The 20,935-nt window shown below is 35.4% G+C and overlaps 3 protein-coding genes across 6 annotated transcripts; 1 reads left to right on the forward strand and 2 right to left on the reverse strand.

Moving 5' to 3' along the window:
- The first annotated feature begins 11,063 nt into the window (after nt 1-11,063).
- LOC130967485 (uncharacterized) lies at nt 11,064-12,381 on the forward strand. 3 transcript variants are annotated; one of them, XM_057892354.1, is made up of 3 exons: nt 11,064-11,116; nt 11,178-11,325; nt 11,596-12,381. In XM_057892354.1, the coding sequence occupies exon 3, from the start codon at nt 11,636-11,638 to the stop codon at nt 12,170-12,172; it is 537 nt and encodes a 178-aa protein (XP_057748337.1). In that variant the 5' UTR covers nt 11,064-11,116; nt 11,178-11,325; nt 11,596-11,635; the 3' UTR covers nt 12,173-12,381. The 3 variants fall into 3 exon arrangements, with proteins under 3 accessions (XP_057748337.1, XP_057748338.1, XP_057748336.1); XM_057892355.1 differs by having other exon boundaries at nt 11,069-11,446; XM_057892353.1 differs by having other exon boundaries at nt 11,069-11,325.
- LOC130967484 (large ribosomal RNA subunit accumulation protein YCED homolog 2, chloroplastic) lies at nt 12,322-15,281 on the reverse strand. 2 transcript variants are annotated; one of them, XM_057892351.1, is made up of 7 exons: nt 15,029-15,281; nt 14,357-14,548; nt 14,087-14,176; nt 13,414-13,500; nt 12,946-13,026; nt 12,820-12,865; nt 12,322-12,650 (listed from the first exon to the last, which is right to left on the reverse strand). In XM_057892351.1, the coding sequence occupies exons 1-7, from the start codon at nt 15,191-15,193 to the stop codon at nt 12,565-12,567; spliced, it is 747 nt and encodes a 248-aa protein (XP_057748334.1). In that variant the 5' UTR covers nt 15,194-15,281; the 3' UTR covers nt 12,322-12,564. The 2 variants fall into 2 exon arrangements, with proteins under 2 accessions (XP_057748334.1, XP_057748333.1); XM_057892350.1 differs by having other exon boundaries at nt 12,820-13,026.
- A 932-nt stretch (nt 15,282-16,213) lies between these two features.
- LOC130965403 (protein S-acyltransferase 11-like) lies at nt 16,214-18,751 on the reverse strand. The gene is made up of 4 exons (XM_057890168.1): nt 18,653-18,751; nt 18,112-18,334; nt 17,160-17,458; nt 16,214-16,704 (listed from the first exon to the last, which is right to left on the reverse strand). Exons 1-4 carry the CDS (start codon nt 18,749-18,751, stop codon nt 16,216-16,218), a joined length of 1,110 nt encoding a protein of 369 aa, XP_057746151.1. The 3' UTR covers nt 16,214-16,215.
- Nucleotides 18,752-20,935: the final 2,184 nt, after the last annotated feature.

A 20,935-nucleotide genomic window follows, 5' to 3' on the forward strand; every position in this document is an offset into this window, starting at 1 on the left:
CTCTTCTTTGTGTCCCTGTATATTTCCGACCTCGTCATGGAGAATTACCCTTGGGCTTTGCTCATTGATTTCTATTGGAATCATGGCTTCCACGCCGTAGACTAGTCGGAAAGGTGTTTCTCCCGTGGCGGATTGGGGTGTTGTCCTGTAGGCCCATAGCACTTGAGGGAGCTCTTCAGCCCAAGCCCCTTTTGCTTCTTGCAATCTCTTCTTTAGCCCTGCTAGTATGACTTTGTTAGCTGCCTCAGCCTGCCCGTTGGCTTGTGGGTGCTCTACTGAGGTAAACTGATGCTTGATCTTCATACTGGCCACTAAGCTTCTGAAGGTAGCATCGGTGAATTGGGTTCCATTATCCGTAGTGATGGAATAAGGTATCCCATATCTTGTGATGATATTTTTGTAGAGAAACCTGCGACTTCTCTGAGCGGTGATGGTGGCTAATGGTTCTGCTTCTATCCACTTTGTGAAGTAATCTATTCCCACGATCAAGTATTTGACTTGTCCTGGCGCTTGGGGAAAAGGACCTAATAAGTCCATTCCCCATTTTGCAAAAGGCCATGGAGAGGTGATACTAATGAGCTCTTCTGGTGGAGCTACGTGGAAATTCGCATGCATCTGACATGGTTGACATTTTTTCACAAATTCTGTGGCATCTTTCTGCAAGGTCGGCCAGTAGAATCCAGCTCGGATTATTTTTCTGGCTAGTGACCTTGCCCCGAGATGATTTCCGCAGATCCCGCTATGTACTTCCTCCAACACCTCGGCGGTTCTTGAGGTCGGTACGCATTTTAACAACGGTGTCGATATCCCTCTTCGGTAAAGGACATTTTTCACCAAAGTGTAATGCTGTGCTTCCCTTCGGATTCTTTTGGCTTCCTTTTCCTCTTTAGGGAGGATATCGAATTTCAGATATTCGACTAAGGGATTCATCCATCCGAGGTTCAAACCGACTACTTCAAGTACCTCTTGCTTATCTTTTGTTACTGAGGGTTCCTGGAGGGTTTCTTGGATCAGGCTTCTATTGTTTCCTCCTGGTTTGGTGCTTGCTAACTTGGATAGGGCATCTGCTCTGCTGTTCAGATCCCGAGTTATGTGTTTTACCTTGGTTTCTGCAAAGCGCCCAAGGTGCTCCAAAGTTTTTTCCAAGTACCTCTTCATATTTGGGTCCTTTGCCTGATACTCTCCACTTATTTGGGAGGTCACCACTTGCGAGTCGCTGTATATCATCACCTTTGTAGCACCGACTTCTTCTGCTAATTTTAGCCCAGCAATCAAGGCTTCATATTCTGCCTGATTATTTGAGGCTGGGAATTCAAATTTTAGAGAAACCTCAATCTGGGTTCCTCTTTCATCTACCAATATTATGCCTGCGCCGCTTCCTGTTTTGTTGGAGGATCCGTCTACATAGAGTTTCCATGTAGTCGGCTTTTCCTCTTGGTCTCCTGCGTATTCTGCTACGAAGTCGGCGAGACATTGAGCTTTAATTGCTGTCCGAGTTTCATATTTTAGATCGAATTCGGAGAGCTCTATTGCCCATTGAACCATTCTCCCTGCAACATCCGTCTTTTGGAGGATTTGCTTCATGGGTTGGTTTGTGCGGACTCTTATTGTGTGAGCCTGAAAGTAAGGTCGTAGCCTTCGTGAGGCTATTACTAAGGAGTAGGCGAACTTTTCAAGTTTGTGGTACCTTAGTTCAGGTCCTTGATGAAATAGACCGGGTGCTGTCCGACCTCGTCTTCTTTTATCAGGGCTAACGAGACAGCCCTGTTTGCTACGGATAAGTACAAAACGAGGTCTTTCCCTGGTACTGGTCGGGTTAAGATAGGAGGTTGGCTTAGAAACTTTTTGAACTCTTGGAACGCCTCCTCACATTCCGGAGTCCATTCGAATTGGCATCCCTTTCTTAATAAGGAGAATAATGGAAGGGATTTTAGTACCGATCCTGCCAAGAATCTGGAGAGGGCTGCAAGTCGGCCATTGAGCTGTTGGACTTCTCTCAAACAGGTCGGGCTTTTCATTTCTAGGATGGCTCTACATTTGTCGGGATTGGCCTCAATCCCTCTTTTTGTTAGCATAAATCCTAGAAATTTTCCTGCCTCCACCGCGAAGGCGCATTTTGCCGGGTTTAATCTCATCCCATGCAGCCTTATGGTGTCAAAGACTTGTGAGAGGTCGGATAAGAGGTCGACCTCTTTCTGGGTTTTTACTAGCATGTCGTCGACATATACTTCCATCAGGGTCCCTAAGTGGGAGGAAAACACTTTATTCATCAACCTTTGATATGTGGCTCCTGCATTCTTTAATCCGAATGGCATGACCACGTAGCAGTAGTTGGCTCGGGGTGTGATGAATGATGTTTTTTTCTGGTCGGGCCCATACATCGAAATTTGATTATATCCCGAGTAGGCGTCCATGAATGATAAGTATTGGTACCCCGAGCTGGAGTCCACTAGGGTATCAATACTTGGTAGGGGATAAGGGTCCTTAGGACATGCCTTATTTAGGTCGGTATAGTCGACGCACATTCTCCATTTACCATTCTGTTTTTTGACTAGCACTACATTGGCTAGCCATGTTGGGTACTTGACCTCTCTAATAAAGCCGGCTTCCAGGAGCGCCTGTACTTGCTCTTCTACTATTAGGGCTCGTTCTGGGCCGAGCTTGCGTCTTCTTTGCTGTACAGGTCGGGATCCTGGATAAACCGAGAGCTTGTGGGACATGAGCTCGGGGTCAATCCCAGGCATGTCGGAGGCCTTCTAGGCGAAGAGATCGGAATTATCTCTTAGGAGTTTAGTCAACCATTGTTTTAGAGTTTCCCCTAGGTTGGCTCCTATGTGAGTGTTTTTCCCTTCCTCTCCACCAACCTGTATCTCCTCGGTTTTTCCTCCCGGTTGTGGTCGCAGCTCTTCTTTGGCCTTTGCACCGCCGAGCTCTATTGTGTTGACTTCTTTGCCCTTTCCCCTTAGGTTTAGGCTTTCGTTGTAGCACTTCCTTGCTAGTTTTTTATCTCCCCTTACCGTTGCTATTCCTGCTGAGGTCGGGAATTTCATGCAGAGGTGAGGGGTAGATACCACTGCTCCGAGTCGATTGAGGGTAGCTCTGCCGATTAGAGCATTATAAGCTGACCCCACATCGATGACTATGAAGTCTATACTCAGAGTTTTTGATTTTTCCCCTTTTCCAAAAGTAGTGTGAAGGGGTAAAAATCCTAGTGGTTTTATTGGCGTGTCCCCTAATCCATATAGGGTGTCGGGGTAGGCTCTTAGTTCTTTCTCATCTAACCCTAGCTTGTCGAAAGCAGGCTTGAAGAGAATATCCGCCGAGCTTCCTTGGTCTACTAGGGTTCTATGGAGATGGGCATTTGCTAGGATCGTAGTTATTACCACTGGATCATCGTGTCCAGGGATTATTCCTTGCCCATCTTCTTTTGTGAATGAAATGGTGGGGAGGTCGGGTGACTCTTCCCCGACCTGGTGGACTCTCTTGAGATGTCTTTTGCGAGAGGATTTGGTGAGTCCTCCTCCCGCAAATCCCCCTGAGATCATATGGATATGTCTTTCTGGGGTTTTCGGTGGTGGGTCTCTTCTGTCCATATCATCTCGCTTTCTCTTTCCGTGACCGTCCGACCTCTCTATGAGATATCTATCAAGCCGACCTTCTCTAGCCATCTTTTCTATCACATTCTTAAGGTCGTAACAGTCGTTAGTGGAGTGACCATATATTTTATGGTACTCGCAGTAGTCGCTGCGGCTTCTCCCTTTTTTATTTTTAATGGGTCTAGGGGGTGGCAGTCTTTCAGTGTTGCAAATCTCTCTATATACATCCACTATAGAAACTTTCAGGGGAGTATAAGAGTGGTATTTTCTTGGCCTTTCGAGACTGAGCTCTTCTCTTTTCTTGGTTTCCCTTTCCCTCTCTTTTGTTGAGGGAGGGAGCCCAGGTCGTCCGCTCAGGTCTCTCAGTTTGGCGTTTTCCTCCATGTTGATGTACTTTTCAGCTCTCTCTTGTACATCACTTAGAGAAACGGGGTGTCTTTTAGATATGGACTGTGAGAAGGGACCTTCTCTGAGTCCATTGACTAGCCCCATTATGACTGCCTCTGTGGGCAGGTCCTGGATCTCCAAACATGCTTTGTTGAATCTTTCCATATAGGCTCGTAAAGATTCTCCGACCTCCTGCTTTACTCCCAGGAGGCTCGGTGCATGTTTCACCTTGTCTTTTTGAATTGAGAACCTCATCAAAAACTTCCTTGAGAGGTCTTCAAAACTGGTGATCGATCTTGGGGGAAGGCTGTCGAACCACTTCATCGCTGCTTTCGATAAGGTGGTCGGAAAAGCCTTGCATCGAGTAGCGTCGGAAGCATCAGCTAGGTACATCCGACTTTTGAAGTTGCTTAGGTGATGCTTTGGATCCGTGGTTCCATTGTAGAGGTCCATATCAGGGCTTTTGAAGTTTCTCGGAACTTTTGCCCTCATTATGTCCTCGCTAAAAGGATCTTCTTCACCTAAGAGTGACTCTTCTTGGTCGTCGCGGGAGTTGTGACTCTTGAGGGAGGATTCCAGCTTTGAGAGTTTCCTTTCTAACTCTTTCCGCCGTTCCATCTCCTCTTTTAGGTACTTCTCTGTTTCCCTTTGTTTCTCCCGCTCTTGTTCTAACTGCTCCAGACGGCTGTGGACTAACCCCATTAGCTCGGTTATGTGGGATGCTCCGCCTTTTTCCGATTCTCGCTCGTCTGAGGGGTTTGCCTTCGGGTTTTTTACCCCTGAAGTGCCTTCCCTGTGTTGATTATCGATTTCTTGGTGGAGGTTGAGGTCCACATTGTTATTACCTGCGTCCAGATTCTCTTCTTCGGAATCTGTTTCCGCATGGACTTCTTCGTGGGACCTATCCGCCATCAATGAATGATCTCTCGGGTCCCCGGCAACGGCGCCAATGTTACGGTGGATAACCGGAGAGGAATTGGACGGACATCGTTGACTGGCCCAAACGTGTGAGAAAGGAAGTTTCCGTCTGAGTATGCAGCTCGGGAGACTCCGTCCGACTTGTGTTCACAAGTGAATGGGGGGTGGTACCTGCAAAGACACTCCGATGCCTAAGTTAGCAAGGGTGTGAGCAGGTCTAGAGAGTATTGGGCTTAGAGATACCTGAGGAGTGTCAGTGTACTTATAGTGGTGAGCCAATAACCACCGTTGGAGTAGTGCCGTATCTTTAGGGTGTTAACCGTCCCATTATCTTAGGGAGGTTAAGATATGGCTTTGTGAAGCGGTTAGAGAGATTTTAGGGGCGGTTACTCATTTAAATGAGTGTTTATGTGCCAGCTAATCTCATGTCCGACTTCTTTAGAGCAAGTCGTAGTGAACACCGACTTCTTGTGTGAAGGTCGGCGCTTAGAAAGGTTTAATCTATTGGATTGGGTCTTTTAGTTAGACCTGGGCCCTTAACATGGGGCCAGGGTATGAACACCAGGCATCTTTGAAAAAAGACGACAAGGGAAAAGAGTCGAATTTCGTTTCAAATGATGCTGAAAATTCCACCACTCATTATGATGTATCTAATTTCTTTGAGGACACTGAAGAAAATATTGGTTATTTGATCAATGATGGAATAGTTTAATGTGTGAGATTGTTAAGTATTCATGTAAATAAATAATGTAAAGAACTTATTATTAAGTTTTATTTTCTATGTATTTAAGTTTCAAATATGATATATAAATAATGAAATATTAATGTTTATGAATTTTGAAATCATTAAATATCTCATGTTTTAAAATAAAATTTTAGTATATGACATTATTTTTATGTGCAGTATTTCTTAGAAAAATAATTCCGATCAAGTATTCAATTTAATCGTGCATGCTACTCATTTTATTATTATTTGTCTTTAAAAAAAATGGCAAGAATATGTAATGAAGATGTATGCCTTACGGATAGTGCAAGTTCGCACACTATTCTCAAAAGTGATATATATTTTACCCATCTTGTGCTAAAAGAAGAATGTGTTAATATTATTATTGGCTTAGGCAATGTGATAGAAGGTTCTGGAAGAGCTATAATTTTGTTTCCTGGAGGAACAAAATTCATAATAAATAATGCACTGTTGTCTACCAAGTCTCGAAGAAACTAGTTGAGTTTTAAAGATATTCGCCGAAATGGATATCATATTGAGACTATGAATGAGGGAAACCATGAGTACTTATGTATCACAACTCATGATTCGAACAAGAAAGTTATATTAGAAAAATTACCCTCACTTTCATCTAGGTTATATTATAACAATATTAGTGCAATTGAATCACATGCACTGACGGATCCAAAAATTTTTGGTAGTGGGGTAAAAATAATATAAAAATAATTAAAAATAAATATTTAAAATTTAAAATATATTAATTAAGTTTTTAATAATTTAATTAACATGCTAAAAGTATATTAATTTAAAAATATTTTTATATAGTTATTATTAATACTAGCATTTTGTCAGATATTGTATACCCATTAAATCATATTTTATTGATTTTTATATAATGCAAAAAGAATTATAGCTCAACAATTAAAAAATTATTAGAAATATAATTTGAATGAACTAACTTTAATTTTTCCTAAGTTTTTATAATTGTGTGGAAAAGATCAACAAAAAAATACACAAAAAAAATTTAAATTTAATAGTTAAATATAATTTTGTTTATATATATATATATATAGATAATGTCTCTCTATTTTTTATTAAATAATTATTTAACAATTTTTTTATTTAATTAATTGTAAAGTTAAAATTCTATCATATTTATAGTAGATGTTTGTTTGACAAAAAAATTTATTATATATAAGGCCAAAACTAAATTAAATAAAATAATAAAAATAAATAAATAATATATAATATTAACTCAATTAACTTTTAGGAAAAACTACTAAATACTAATAATATTATTTTTATTTAAAAATTTAAGTTTGATTTTGTATAATTAACTAATTGAATTATTATTATTTATTTTCTAATTTAAGTAAATTTAATTTTTCTAATTTTAATAGATTAAATTGATATATAGTTTTTTTTTTCATTTTATTGATATTTAATAACTTAAATTTTTATCATACATAAAAAAAATGTTTAAGCATGGAACAAATATAATGATACAATGAACATTATATATTTTCATGTATACTTATTATTATTTTTTTTTATAATTCAATAGGGGCAAATGCCCCCACCACTTTGTGTGTGGGTCCGTCCCTGATCACATGCCATTGTAAACCAGAAGTTTACTAGCCCAAATGAGTTCATAACTTGACACGACCGATTGGGTCATCCGCGAACAACCATGATGAGGAGAATTATTGAAAACTTCCATGGACATTCACTAAAGAACCAGAAGATTCTTAAAACTAGTGAATTTTGTTGTGCTGCATGTTCTCAGAGAAAGTTATTATTAAGGCCATCACTAGTAAAGATTGGATTTGAGTCCCTTGAATTCCTAGAAAGGATTCAAGGTGATATATGTGGACCTATTCATCCACCATGTGGATCTTTTAGATATTTTATGGTCCTAATAGACGCATCTTCAAGATGGTCACATGTGTGCTTATTATCTTCTCGCAACCTGGCGTTTGCGAGATTACTGGCTCAAATTATTCGATTAAAAGCACAATTTTCAGAAAATCCAATCAAAGCAATTCGTCTTGATAATGCTGGTGAATTTACTTTCCAAACTTTTGATGCTTATTGTATTGGCTAATGGATAAGTGTTGAACATCCGTAGCTTATGTTCACACACAAAATGAGTTAGCAGAATCACTTATTAAACGCCTCCAATTAATTACTAGACCCTTACTTATGAGAACAAATCTCCCAACCTCGGTTTGGGGGCATGCTATTTTACATGCCGCATCACTTATTCGTTTGAGGCCAACGAGTTACCATCAGTTCTCTCCTATGCAATTAGCATTTGGCCAGCAGCCAAATGTTTCCCATTTAAAAATATTTGGGTGTGCGATATATGTTCCCATTGCACCACCTAATCGCACTAAAATGAGACCCCAAAGAAAATTGGGGATATATGTTGGATATGATTCTCCCTCTATAGTGAGGTATCTTGAAATACAAACTGGAGATGTATTTAAAGCCCGGTTTGCGGATTGTCATTTTGATGAATCAAAATTTCCAACATTAGGAGGAGAGAATAAACTTCCTGAAAAGGAACTTAATTGTAATGCATCATCCTTGATGCATTTAGATCCTCGATCAAGGCAATGTGAACTAGAAGTTCAAAAGATTATACATTTGCAAAGAATAGCAAATGAACTGTCTGATGCATTTTTTGATACAAAGAGGATAACCAAGTCGTATATACCAGCAGAAAATACCCCAATTCGAATTAATGTCCTAGTTGGACAAATTGCCACCGAAGCAAATACACGCCAGAAGCTTGGCAGGCCTGTCGGTTCCAAAGACAAAAATCCTCGAAAGAGAAAAGAGGTAAATATTATTCCTGTTGAAAAAGACATAGTAGAGACACATGCAGTTGTCCAAAATTCTGATATAACGTCAGAAGACGTTTAGGTACCTGAAAATTGTGAAAATGATGAGATCTCAATAAATTATGTCTTTACAGAAGAGAAATGGGACCGAAATAAGACAATTGTCAATGAAATATTTGCATATAATGTGGCATTGAATATCATGCATGAAAATAAGGATCTTAAGCCAAGATCACTCAAAGAATGTCGACAAAGAAATGATTGGCCAAAATGGAAAGAAGCCATAAAGGCTGAATTACACTCACTTGCAAAACGTGAAGTCTTTGGACCTGTAGTCCGTACACCTGAATATGTAAAACCTGTTGGATACCGATGGGTATTTGTGAGAAAACGAAATGAGAAAAATGAAGTTGTGCGCTACAAAGCCCGACTTGTGGCACAAGGTTTTTCACAAAGGCCCGGTATAGATTATGAAGAAACGTATTCCCCTGTAGTGGATGCGATAACATCGCATTATTTGGTCAATTTATCTGCATATCATAAATTGCATATGCATTTAATGGATGTGGTAACAACCTATTTATACGGCTCATTAGATCGGGATATCTATATGAAAGTCCCTGAAGGACTAAAGATATCTAAACCATCCAATGAATATTCGCAAGGGTTATACTTAATCAAATTGCAAAGATCTTTATACGGTCTAAAGCAATTTGGACGAATGTGGTATAATCGTCTTACTGAGTATCTGGCCAAAAATGGATTCAAGAATGATGATATATGTCCTTGTGTTTTCATAAAGAAATCTGCATCTGGATTCATTATAATTGCTGTGTACGTTGATGATTTAAATATCATTGGGACACCTGAAGAGATTCCAACAATTATAAAAACTCTAAAAGAAAAGTTTGAAATGAAAGATCTTGGAATGACTAAATTTTGTCTCGGCCTGCAGATCGAGCATATAAAAAATGGGATCTTTATTCATCAAACAACATACACAGAAAAGATCTTGAAGAGATTTTATATGGATAAGTCACATCCATTAAGTACTCCAACGATCGTAAGGTCTTTGGATGTGGAAAAGGATCAATTCCGTCCTAAAGAAGAAAATGAAGATATCCTTAGTCCTGAAGTACCATATCTTAATGTCATTGGAGTGCTAACGTATCTTGCTAATAATACAAGACCCGATATATCATTTGCTGTGAATTTAGTAGCAAGGTATAGTTCCTCTCCAACCAGAAGACATTGGAGTGGAATCAAACAAATCTTTCGATATCTTCATGAAACAGTTGATATGGGATTGTTTTATCCATATGGATCTAAGTCACAACTAGTTGGCTATGTAGATGCCGGATACTTATCTGATCCACATAAAGGGAGATTACAAACAGGATACCTGTTCACATATGGTGGTACAGCTATATCATGGAAGTCCACAAAACAGACGATAGCAGCAACCTCCTCTAATCATGCCGAAATACTAGCGATTCATAAAGCAAGTCGCGAGTGTTTTTGGCTCAGGAGTTTGATCCAATATATCCCGTCATCATGTGGACTGATTGATCATAAGATAGCTCCAACTGTCCTGTTTGAAGATAATACAGCATGCATTGCTCAACTTAAGGGTAGATACATCAAAGGTGATAGAACAAAGCATATCTCTTCCAAATTCTTCTTCACTCATGATCTTCAAAATCAAGGGACAATTGATGTGCAACAGATCCGCTCAAGTGACAATCTGGCAGATTTATTCACAAAGTCACTCCCAAAATCCTCCTTTGAAAGATTGGTACATGAGATTGGGATGCGCCGATTTCGAAACATTAAATGATGTCGACAAGAGGGGGAGACTGTACTCTTTTTTTCTTGATCAGGTTTTTTCCCATTGGATTTTTCCTTGACAAGGTTTTTAATGAGGCAGTCTCTATCACAAAAGATATTGTACTCTTTTTCCTTCACTAAAGTTTTTTTTCCCATTGGATTTTCTTTAGTAAGATTTTAACGAAACATAATCCTAAATGGACATTCAAAAGGGAGTGTTACGATTTGGATGTCCATATCTATTCAATATCTAGTCAACATTATTCTTTCTTCCATTCAAGTACTATTGGAAAGTACAAACATTAAAGAATATGCGGTGCATGTTTTTCAACCTTTGAAAAAGTGAAACCTTGAACTTGTATAAATAAATAGAGAAATGTGCTTAGGCTTTTAAAACAGTAATAATAAACAAATGCAATTCTCTCTCTTTATTTTTAATTTACTGAATACTTCTTAATATATATATATATATATATATATATATATATGAATCATTATTGAATTAATTATATTAATACTAAAATCTTTTATTTATATATCTTTATTTTATATTTAATATATTTTTTATTTATTTTACAACAAGAAATACATTACTCATGCAGTATTTATACGTTTTTAGAATAAAATTAATTGATGTTTAGAATGCGAAGTTCATGTCAAACAAAATTAGGTTATACAATTTTTCCTAAATTTTAGATATTCTAATTTTACAACCATAAAATATATATAATAAGTTTAGAATAATCGACAATCGTAAATGGCAGAACAGAGTTAACCAAAATAGAGCAACTCAGTCGCCGCCTCGCCGGTTTGAAGCTGTGCGTTTTAATTGAACTGTGCACCTCCGCTTCTTTTTTACTGTTTTTTTTTTTTTTTCAGTTTTTTGTCCTTTGTCACCTCCCCAATTCCTAGGGTTTCAGAGCTTCACATCTTTCTGTCCGAATTCTGTTGCAATTCCTCGATACATTCCGGTGAGGCGGTGACTGCGCGGAATCGAAAAACATCAAGACTCTCGTGTGATAATACGGTACGATTTCTTTCTCCTCTTGTTCCTTGGAATCCTATTTAAATCATTCGCTTGCGAAGATAGAAGTTATGCAAGTTTTCAGCTATGGATACTGCACAATCAGAAGTGAGAACAATATCTGGTAACATTAACGACAATATCGATTTAAATATGTCAAGATGGAATTTAGAATAGCATCGATCTGAAAACTGTCCACACAATAATATTTAATTGAATTCCAAACCAGAGAATTCATTTTCCTTGTTGCTGATGTTTCTCTCTTGAATGCAGAGAACCTTGCCTTTCTGAGTAAAAATTAACGTCTATAATAATGCTTCTGGACAAGAATGTCATTCATGAAACGCATTATAAGGTTCTCAATGTGAAGGAAGATTCAAGTTATGAAGAAATCCGTGCTAGTTACCGCTCCGCCATACTCAGTTTGCATCCTGATAAGCTATTGAAATCTTCTGATGCATCCGGCAGCAATCAAACTAGTGGAGATAGATTTCTCAAAGTACAAAAGGCGTGGGAAGTTCTTGGCGATTCCAGCTCTCGTTTATTTTATGATAGTGAGCTTCGGAGTTCAAGGCGTGATGTCTCAACTGTTGATGTTGCAGAAGATTTAAGCTTAGAGGATATGATGGCTGAAGATGACGGAGAAGCATTGGAACTGTTTTATCAGTGCAGATGTGGAGATTACTTCTCTATAGACTCATTGGAATTGCAGAAAATGGGGTATTCCTTGTTGAGGGATGAAAGTAGAATATCTATATTGAACAATGATTCTTTGCCAGGATCAGTAATTCTTCCCTGTGGATCATGTTCTCTAAAAGCTCGTCTGGTAATCAATATGGATGAACATTGAAATTATTTACATATTTTTTAGTGGTAATGACAATTATTGAGAATTTGAAGTTATTAACATTTTTTATATGAAGATAGCAAACCAATAATATCTCCTCCTTGGATAAAAATTCCTATGGCAAAAACTTGTGTGCCATTTGAAATGTAGAATTTGGAATTATATGAAGTTAATTTCAATATCAAGTATGCTGACTCACTACAATGAATGAGAGTAAAATGTTCATGGCTAAATGTAAGGATTTAGAGTATGATATCCACCATCTGAAGTATGAATATGCAAAATTTAAGTAAAAGTGTGATATTATTTTGTTGATGCGTCGTTACTTATACATACAAGCTATTTGCAAACTGACTATTATGTACAAGGAACTTCTAATTTCCATGCTGTATAAATCATGAGTTTGCTTTCTTTTTCTTCAGTTCCAGTAATCTAGAAAACCACTTTTTATCAACATAGGCCTGACCTTGTCCACTTGAAACTGAAAAATCAAAACAAACTTTCATTAGTTTTGGTTGTATATTTTACATGGTGACTCTTGTATGTATATGACAGCAATAAAAAAAATTAAGAAAATTTGAAAAGCAATAAAAGTGGCCTCATTGTTTAGTTTTTTCAATCTTTTCTTTTTGAAAATTGGAGGTGCTTACATAGTATTGTACCCTCGGATTTCTCGCACAACTCAGAGCAAGTATCCTGCAAATTAATACATGAAAAAAGAAATTAAAGCTTCTAAAATAAGAACTTAAAATGATTTCAAGTTCTAATGCGCACACCTTTACTGTGGAGTTTAGCCTGATAGCATCTTGTACAAGAGAATCCAAATTAACCTCAGATCCTGGTCTGACATATATCACCTGTATTGAAAAGATTAGCTGGGTTAGATTGACCTTAATCATATTTGAATCTGAAAACAATGGACAAGATATTTTTGCTGTTTTGTTGTTATGAAGCATGATAGCTTCGAATGCCTCCAATGATTGAATAATTAGTATGCATAATGAGGCATAATTATTCCGCCTTAATCTTTAAATATAGTGGTGGTAAAAGCTGTATCCATTCAAAGCATAGTATGTCACAACATAGATAATACCTGAAGTTGACAATAAAATCTTATATTCTTTTGAAAAGTTTTACTAAGTTTTGGAATTGCAAAGAAGGAAAAAATCAAAGCAAGCTTTTCAAATTTATATGCATAATGGGAGACGCAAAAATGATGAAACTCAATGCATTTAGAGACTTACAGAAGGATCACCACCAATTTCGGGTAGTTGCATCTTGCGGTTATCTCTATTTGCCATGAGAACCCATACGTTAAAGTTTGCGTCAATCTTTGATCATTAAAAAAGAAATGGGGTCATCATATAGAATAGAAAACACTTTAGGAGCCAAATAATATATGAAATTTTCATTCTACCAAATTCATAGAGATATTTGTCCTTAGTTGTACCAAAACCTAAATATAAGTTGGTAAAGATCGAGCTTAAGTTTATAAGAGGAGATCATAAATGGTTAAATCTCTAACATACCCCTCGTGCAAAAGCCTCTTTTTGGGTTTGCGCAAATTTTGTACAGGCTTTCTTTCTCTTTTTTGTTGGTTTTATGCTGAGATTTTAACTACTAATGATCAAAATCTAAATCTTTAAATCATAGAAGCTTTGATATCATATCATGAATCACTTATTCCAAAAGTTTAAGTTTATAAAAGAAAATACATGAATTATTATATCTCTAATCGAACTTTCTCAAATAATAAAAGGGAAAGAGAAGACGGTAGAGATCAAATTCATAATATCAAAGATACTGCAATAAAAATATAACAACCAACAATGATCCATGCATAATAATTTGAGGGAAAAAAAAAAGGAAAGAAAAAGCCACATTGTGAACCTAGATTCATATGAAAGGAAATAATACCTGTTGGCAATATGGAGAACAACAGGTGCCACACTTTCTAGTGAATGATGTCATAACTCTTCCGTCCACTGATAAGCCAAAGCTAGCATGCTGGCATTACCATGCACAAGCATTGACAAGTGACCAATCAAACTAAATTTGAACATTTTGGAGCATGAATTCTAGGTCAATGTATGAACACATAAACTAAACATATTTCAATACCATGACAGTAACAAATTTGAATCTAAGTTGCTAGTCAAACATCAAAATGAAATACTATGGAACCACCTTTTGGATGTTGAGTTTGATGAATACTTGTGCATCCTTGTGTTGATCATTATCATCTTCAATCAAATCCTGTAACTGCAATTCTTGCAATGATACATGGTAGTTGCTTGTCCAATCCCCATGATATCTGCCGTCACCTGGTGATATCGTGATCAGCCGGCGACGAGTTGCCCTGCTTGTGTTCTTGCCAATCTAAGTTTGATCACACAATTTCTAGCTTCAGAATATGAAGAAGAAAAAGAGAAGATGGAAGACACCACCTTGTATTACAAGTTTTGCTTTGTACATATATCATAGAGATCAACTTTGATACACTATTAGGATAGAAATTTGAATCTTTTAAGGTGACCAATTTGCTTGAAATAAAAAGCAACCTTACTTTATTTTACTCTCAACTTATTAAGATATATTTAGATGATACTTTGTTTCACAAGTTCAATCACTTTGTAAATTTTGGAATATTCATAACTCAATTAACTTGTATGCAATTTATTACCAGATTTATTGAATTATAAATGTATCAAATTTCCAAATTTACACTAATAATCAACCGTTCAACATATTCAAGATACATAAGCACACATAGAAACAAATAAACAAACAAGGGTGAAGAACTTAAAGAGAAGGTAGTGAAGAATGAAGAATGAAAAAAATAGTTAATTAGTTAGTTACCAATGGAGAGTGAAAGTTATCATTTCTTTTGGTAGAGGCAATGGCATTGTTGGAATGATTGTGAGAGTTCAACTGAGAGTGCAACCTGATGGTGTTGGATTGGTGGCATGGATTGAAAACTGAATTGAAGATCCTTGGAGACACCAAATTTGAAACTTTGGCCATAACAAAGGATAACTCACTGAACAGAAGAGAATAACACAAGTGATATTTATGTTTGGTTTTATGGGTTGAAACCTTATCTTCATATGTGATTGGGTTTGAGCCTCGTATGCAAGTGTATCTTTATCAATTTATAGGGAAAGTTGAGTATAGAGTATAGACCATATTCTAAAATATTGCTAGTGTAATAATAATAGTACTTGTTCGTATTTTATATGTAGTAATTTTTACGAAAGTAAACAATAAATTTTTTTTTTTTTTTTACTTTTTAATAGATTTGATGATTTAAAATTTTCATCATTTATAAATTATAATAAATATGTTTTAAACACTAGTTGATATAATCTAAAATGTATAGTTTTTAGAGGGGTTTGATAGTTAAAATCCATTAAAATTGTTGTATAACTATAAACATTTTGACTTGATTTATTTAATAATTTATTTTCGACTTATTTTTTAAGATTAAAAAAAATGCTATTTTTAAGGTTATGCTGGTTAGGTTTTTTTTATCTTTTTCCTTCTCATTGATTCAAGACTACCACATCTTTTAATTAAAAATTATCAAATGTCTACCAGTTATCTAGAGAAGAAAAGTTGTGTTTTTAACTTTTGTTTCCTAACCTGAAAGAAAATCAAATTAGGATTATGATCAAATTATTACACTCTATTAAATGTAATCAATACAAATCTTGTAAAATTCAACCCAGATTAAACAATTTATGAATATAGCATCCTCTTTTTCTCTTTACCAAACGGATGTTTCTTTGTTGTTTATAATAAATACATTACCATATGCATGTATGATTTCATCCAATTTATACATCTCAGATTAAACTTCAAAACGAAGATAATTGTCAAAGAATGGTTGGTTCGGTGTAAAATTTATGCTGATAACTAATGGCTACTATTCATGCAATGCTATTATTTATTTTTATACATAAGGAAGAAGCCAAATTGATACAAATTAGTCAAATAGAAGGGACAAAAAATCACCTTGATTACAACAACAAAAAATGGCTATTATTTCACTTAACATGTATCTTCTGAGGAAGCAGAGAGTTTGGCAAAAATCTTTTTACAGAATATGGGAAACCAAAAAATCTAACAAGATTTTGGCAATCCTTCTTTGCCTCTATGCTATGAGCTTGCAAGTTGAGGTGACCCAAGTAAGTTTCCCCTTCATAAATATAATACAGTTGCTGACACAGAAGAATACTCAGTCCTATCTGCACTGAAACACTTGCAATGATTATGTAAACAAGAATAACACCCCTTGAGGATTGGAATAGAAGAGAACTCAGTGCAGTAATCATAATTTCGACGATACGTCTCGATTGAGGAAATAGGCCTATAGGCCCATCCAAGTTTTCAAAAGAGTATGTCAGTGATGGCATTTGCCATATATGGGACATTGCATATATGGACATTATAGAAGCATAGGAGGTTCCGGCCAAAGCGGAGATGAGGAAGGCGATGAAGCAGCGGTGGTTATCTGCACCAACACAGTTCCCAATCTGCCAAGAGGACAAAAAATTGCCATACATTAAGATACAGAATTAGAGATAGTATGAAGTCCTATTGTATGACAGTCACCATTTAATATCCGTTCCAAAACCTATTGCTTTAAAAATTTAGCACATTGATAACTCAATATATTTGGATGTAATTCTATAAAACTGGAGACACTTGGAACAAATGAATCATGCTGCTGACCACATGACATACTGAATTGTGAACCAACTAGAATACCAAAAGAAAGAAATCCTAAATAGTAAATACAACCTGCATTAGAACTTTCTTTTAATATGGAGAAACTTCCAAAACATTTCTTACATAGGAAATTGTTTTGTAAGGTCTACACTATATACACTTCATTATTGAAAACAAGAAAAGCTTTAGTATAGAAGAGTACAACAGTATATAAGCTAAAGATTGAAATTTTGATATTTAGAAGTTGATGTTAACTTACAAATGGGCAGTGGTGATCCATGTCGAGTATACATTTTCCACATGTTCGACAGTGATGGGTTCTCGGTGACTTAGGTTTCGAACAGTAGTAACAGAAAGTGTAATTTTCCAGTTCATTTCTACCTACAGTTGGGTAACTTCCCCATAATATGTTTGGAGGCGATCCAGCACCGTGAAATGCAACGAGGCTGAAGAAAGAAATGGTGGCTATGGACAAGATTGCTGAAATGGTGGAGTGAAAAATCCCAGAAAAGAAACTGAAAGAAAAGACAATGGGAAGGACTGCCCACACTGCACCAACTGCACAAAAGACCAATGAATTGAGAAGAATCAGATAATGCAGTTACAAGTCTCTTCCTTTTTTATTTCTTAGGTGAATGCTTCAATGAAACCAGCTACATGATAATAGATGTGATAACAATACAGGTAATGATGACCCTGCAGAAGGATCAGTGAAGTGCAAGATTGTTCTTAAAGTAAATTTTGCTCAAACAGGGAGAAAGACACACAATCATAAACCCAGAAAGAAAAAAAAAAAAGAAGAAAGAAGGGGGGGGGGGGGGGGGGAGAATTCTGCAGACCAACAATTGCAGATGAGCATCAATCCTCACTACAAAATTTCATTATAAATGTTCTAGACTCTAACCTCTCCTTCAACTCATTCAAGAAAACTGAACTTTATAACATACGTTATAATCCAAACCCATACAATTCAATCAATTTTGGTACCCTTTCTTTTAGTAGGATTCTAGAACCCTTTTACAACAATGTTTCATTTAAAAGAAAAACAAGAAAAAAAGGCTACCAGAAAATCCTGCCTTCGAATATAACTACCAATCCACTTGAAAAATATTTTAAACAATCAAGTTTCGGTTTGAACTTCACAACCAAACCTCATAAACTGAACAGGAATTTGATGGCATAAGTAGCACGGAAGAACATTAGTGGCTTACATATTATAAAGAGCATAAACACAAAGACCAATGAAACGATGCACCGTTCCCACAGCCGTCTCCACCAACAGCCCTTAGTGACATTTTTCTGCTTGTTTGGATTTGTTAAAGCTCCACACCAGCCACATTTGAAAACAGATGTACAAGTAGGAAGCGAAAGGCGCAGTCCACAACCCCAGCATGTTGTTTCATAATTCTCAGAAACTGTAGTCACATGCTGCTCCTGTATGATGAGAATTATATGAGCAACTAATGAAGCTAGAAATCTCAAAAATGTTGTAAAAGTAAAAAAGCAAGCAATACAATACATGGAGCCATCCATTTACCAAATGACTAAAACAGCTAAGTAATGCAAGTTCATACATGGAATCTTCATCTGTAAGAATCTCCTCTTATAAATATCAATACAATAAAACTCCCTAAGGGAGCACAACACAGCCATTAATTGACCACATTCGAATTTCTCAACTCCCCAAAGAGTTGCGAATATTGCGATTGTTAAGCGCATTTCACATCAATTGACATGATTTTTCAATGTTACCTCATCCTCCAAAGTAGTAGTTAACCGATGATTTTTGAGATGCAAATAGCCAAATATACCCAAGTTAAAATCTCCACCAAAATGTAACGAGTTTACCATTCATCTAAGAGATACTAAAAGGAATTTCCACCCTCTGCCAGAAAGAGAGAGAGAGAATCTTCCTCCCAATAAAACCCCATTATCGAGAAAACAGGCCAATTATCTTAGTTTCTCCCCTCTTGTCAAAATGTCATTCTTCAAAAGTTCCAAGTGATCCTTCTCCTTCCTTGGTTTTACTTTTATCAAAAATGTTAAGGGTGTTACAGACTTACACTAACAAAATGCTTTTGATTCTAATCAAATTTCACATTTTTTTTTTGTTTTCAGTTACAAAGTTCTAATCATCCAAGGTACCAAAATATCTGAGGATTCATATATGAAACAACCAAAGATGATTCAAAAGAAACCAATTCAGAAATGGCAACAACAGATAACTAACAACATAGAAAATATGAAATGAAAAAATGGATGCTACCTAAAACCTGAAAAATAGAGGGAAAATATAACAACAAGAAAATAAACAAATACAAAACCAACCTCAGGTAAAGAAGAAGAAGAGGAGGAAGAAGAAGAAGAAGAAGCCATGAATGCGAATATGCAATTCCTTGCTCCTCAAAAAGTGGATTGTATTGTACAACAACAAAAATCAACAAATATTTACATAGCAAAATTACAAGGTACTCTGTTCTGGTAGGAATCAAAACAATGTACCTGTTCTTCTCTCTCTCTCTCTCTTTTTTTTTTTTTTAACAAAAAAGTTTTAGAGAAACAAACAATGTATGAGAGGTTCTCTCAGCGACACCGGAATCAACCGGGTTGATTCCAAACTACCGATGGATGGAAGTTATATTTGGCTCTTTTTTTAGTTAGGAACAAAAATTTATTTTTAAAAATTTTTTCATAAAATAGCGAAATGAAATGAATAAATGATTTTGATTTTATAAAAAATAATTTAATTTTGATTAACTATATAAAAAATTTTATACATACATTTAATTGTGTATAGGTGAGTAAAAATAATTTTATTTTACAATTATTAAATAAATATATATAATAACGAACGTATTTAAATAATTATATAAAATTATTTAGAGGACAATTTACCTATTTAAAATAAATAGAAAAAAAGTTTACTCAATTATAACAATTGAGAATTAGTTACTTGCATGTCTTGATTTATTTTTATATATTACGTGGTAACTTTTCACGTTTTACAACTAACACATAAACCGTAGTAAGCTCCAACTGTTTATAAAAGAAGTATCATAAATATAAACTATAGTAATCTTTCTACGGTTTTTGAGTACCACGGTTTATATTTATGATACTTCTTTCATAAAACGTGGAAGGTTTATGTGTTAATTGTAAAACGTGAAAGGTTAACACTGATTATATAAAAATGAATTAGGATATGCAAGTAACTCATTTTCAATTGTTGTAATTGAGTAAATTTTTCATCCATTTATTTTAAATAGGTAAATTATCCTTATTTATACTTGTTAATATACTAAAATTAATCTTAAAATATATATTCTTGGGAGATATCCTAAGAAAAATTCGTGTATTATTATTATAAGAGAAAAATGGTTAATCAATTTGAACTACAGAGGAATTTGTTCTCTCTAACATAAAATTCTAAATACTGCATTTCATTTTTTATTTTCATATATTATACTTCTTCTAAATTGACAAATTCATTTTGCTATTGTTAGATTTCTTTTTCTTTGGCAAAAGTTATTGGTATCTACTATCTCCTGTGTTTAAAGTTTGGTTTTTTTCTATAATTTTACTGGATTTTTAATTAAGTCTTTATATATATATTTTTTAATTAAACTTCTATACTATATTCATTTTATAACTAAGTCTCTATCGTGACAAAAATGTTATATTCTATTAAACTATTTAGAATATTCAGTCAAGTGTTAGTCATATTTGTTTTGTTTAATAGAATTTTTTGTTAATTCGTTTTCGTTTTGTCATAGTAGAGACTTAATTAAAATATCTGATATAATATAGGAATTCAATTGAAAAAAAATTTAAAAACCTAATTAAAATTTTAATAAAATTATAAAGACCAATAGAATAATTAAACCTTAAAATTTCTATTATCGTACTGTGGTAGGCACGTAGTAGCTAAACACTTTAATTTTAAGACACAGAAAAAAACACTTTAATTTTAGTTGGCTAAATTCTTAAATTTTTCAATTCTATTTATGAGTGAATTTGAATGTACTATTTTCATTT

This window comes from Arachis stenosperma, chromosome 3 (assembly GCF_014773155.1).
Source record: "Arachis stenosperma cultivar V10309 chromosome 3, arast.V10309.gnm1.PFL2, whole genome shotgun sequence".
NCBI classification, from domain to species: Eukaryota; Viridiplantae; Streptophyta; class Magnoliopsida; order Fabales; family Fabaceae; genus Arachis; species Arachis stenosperma.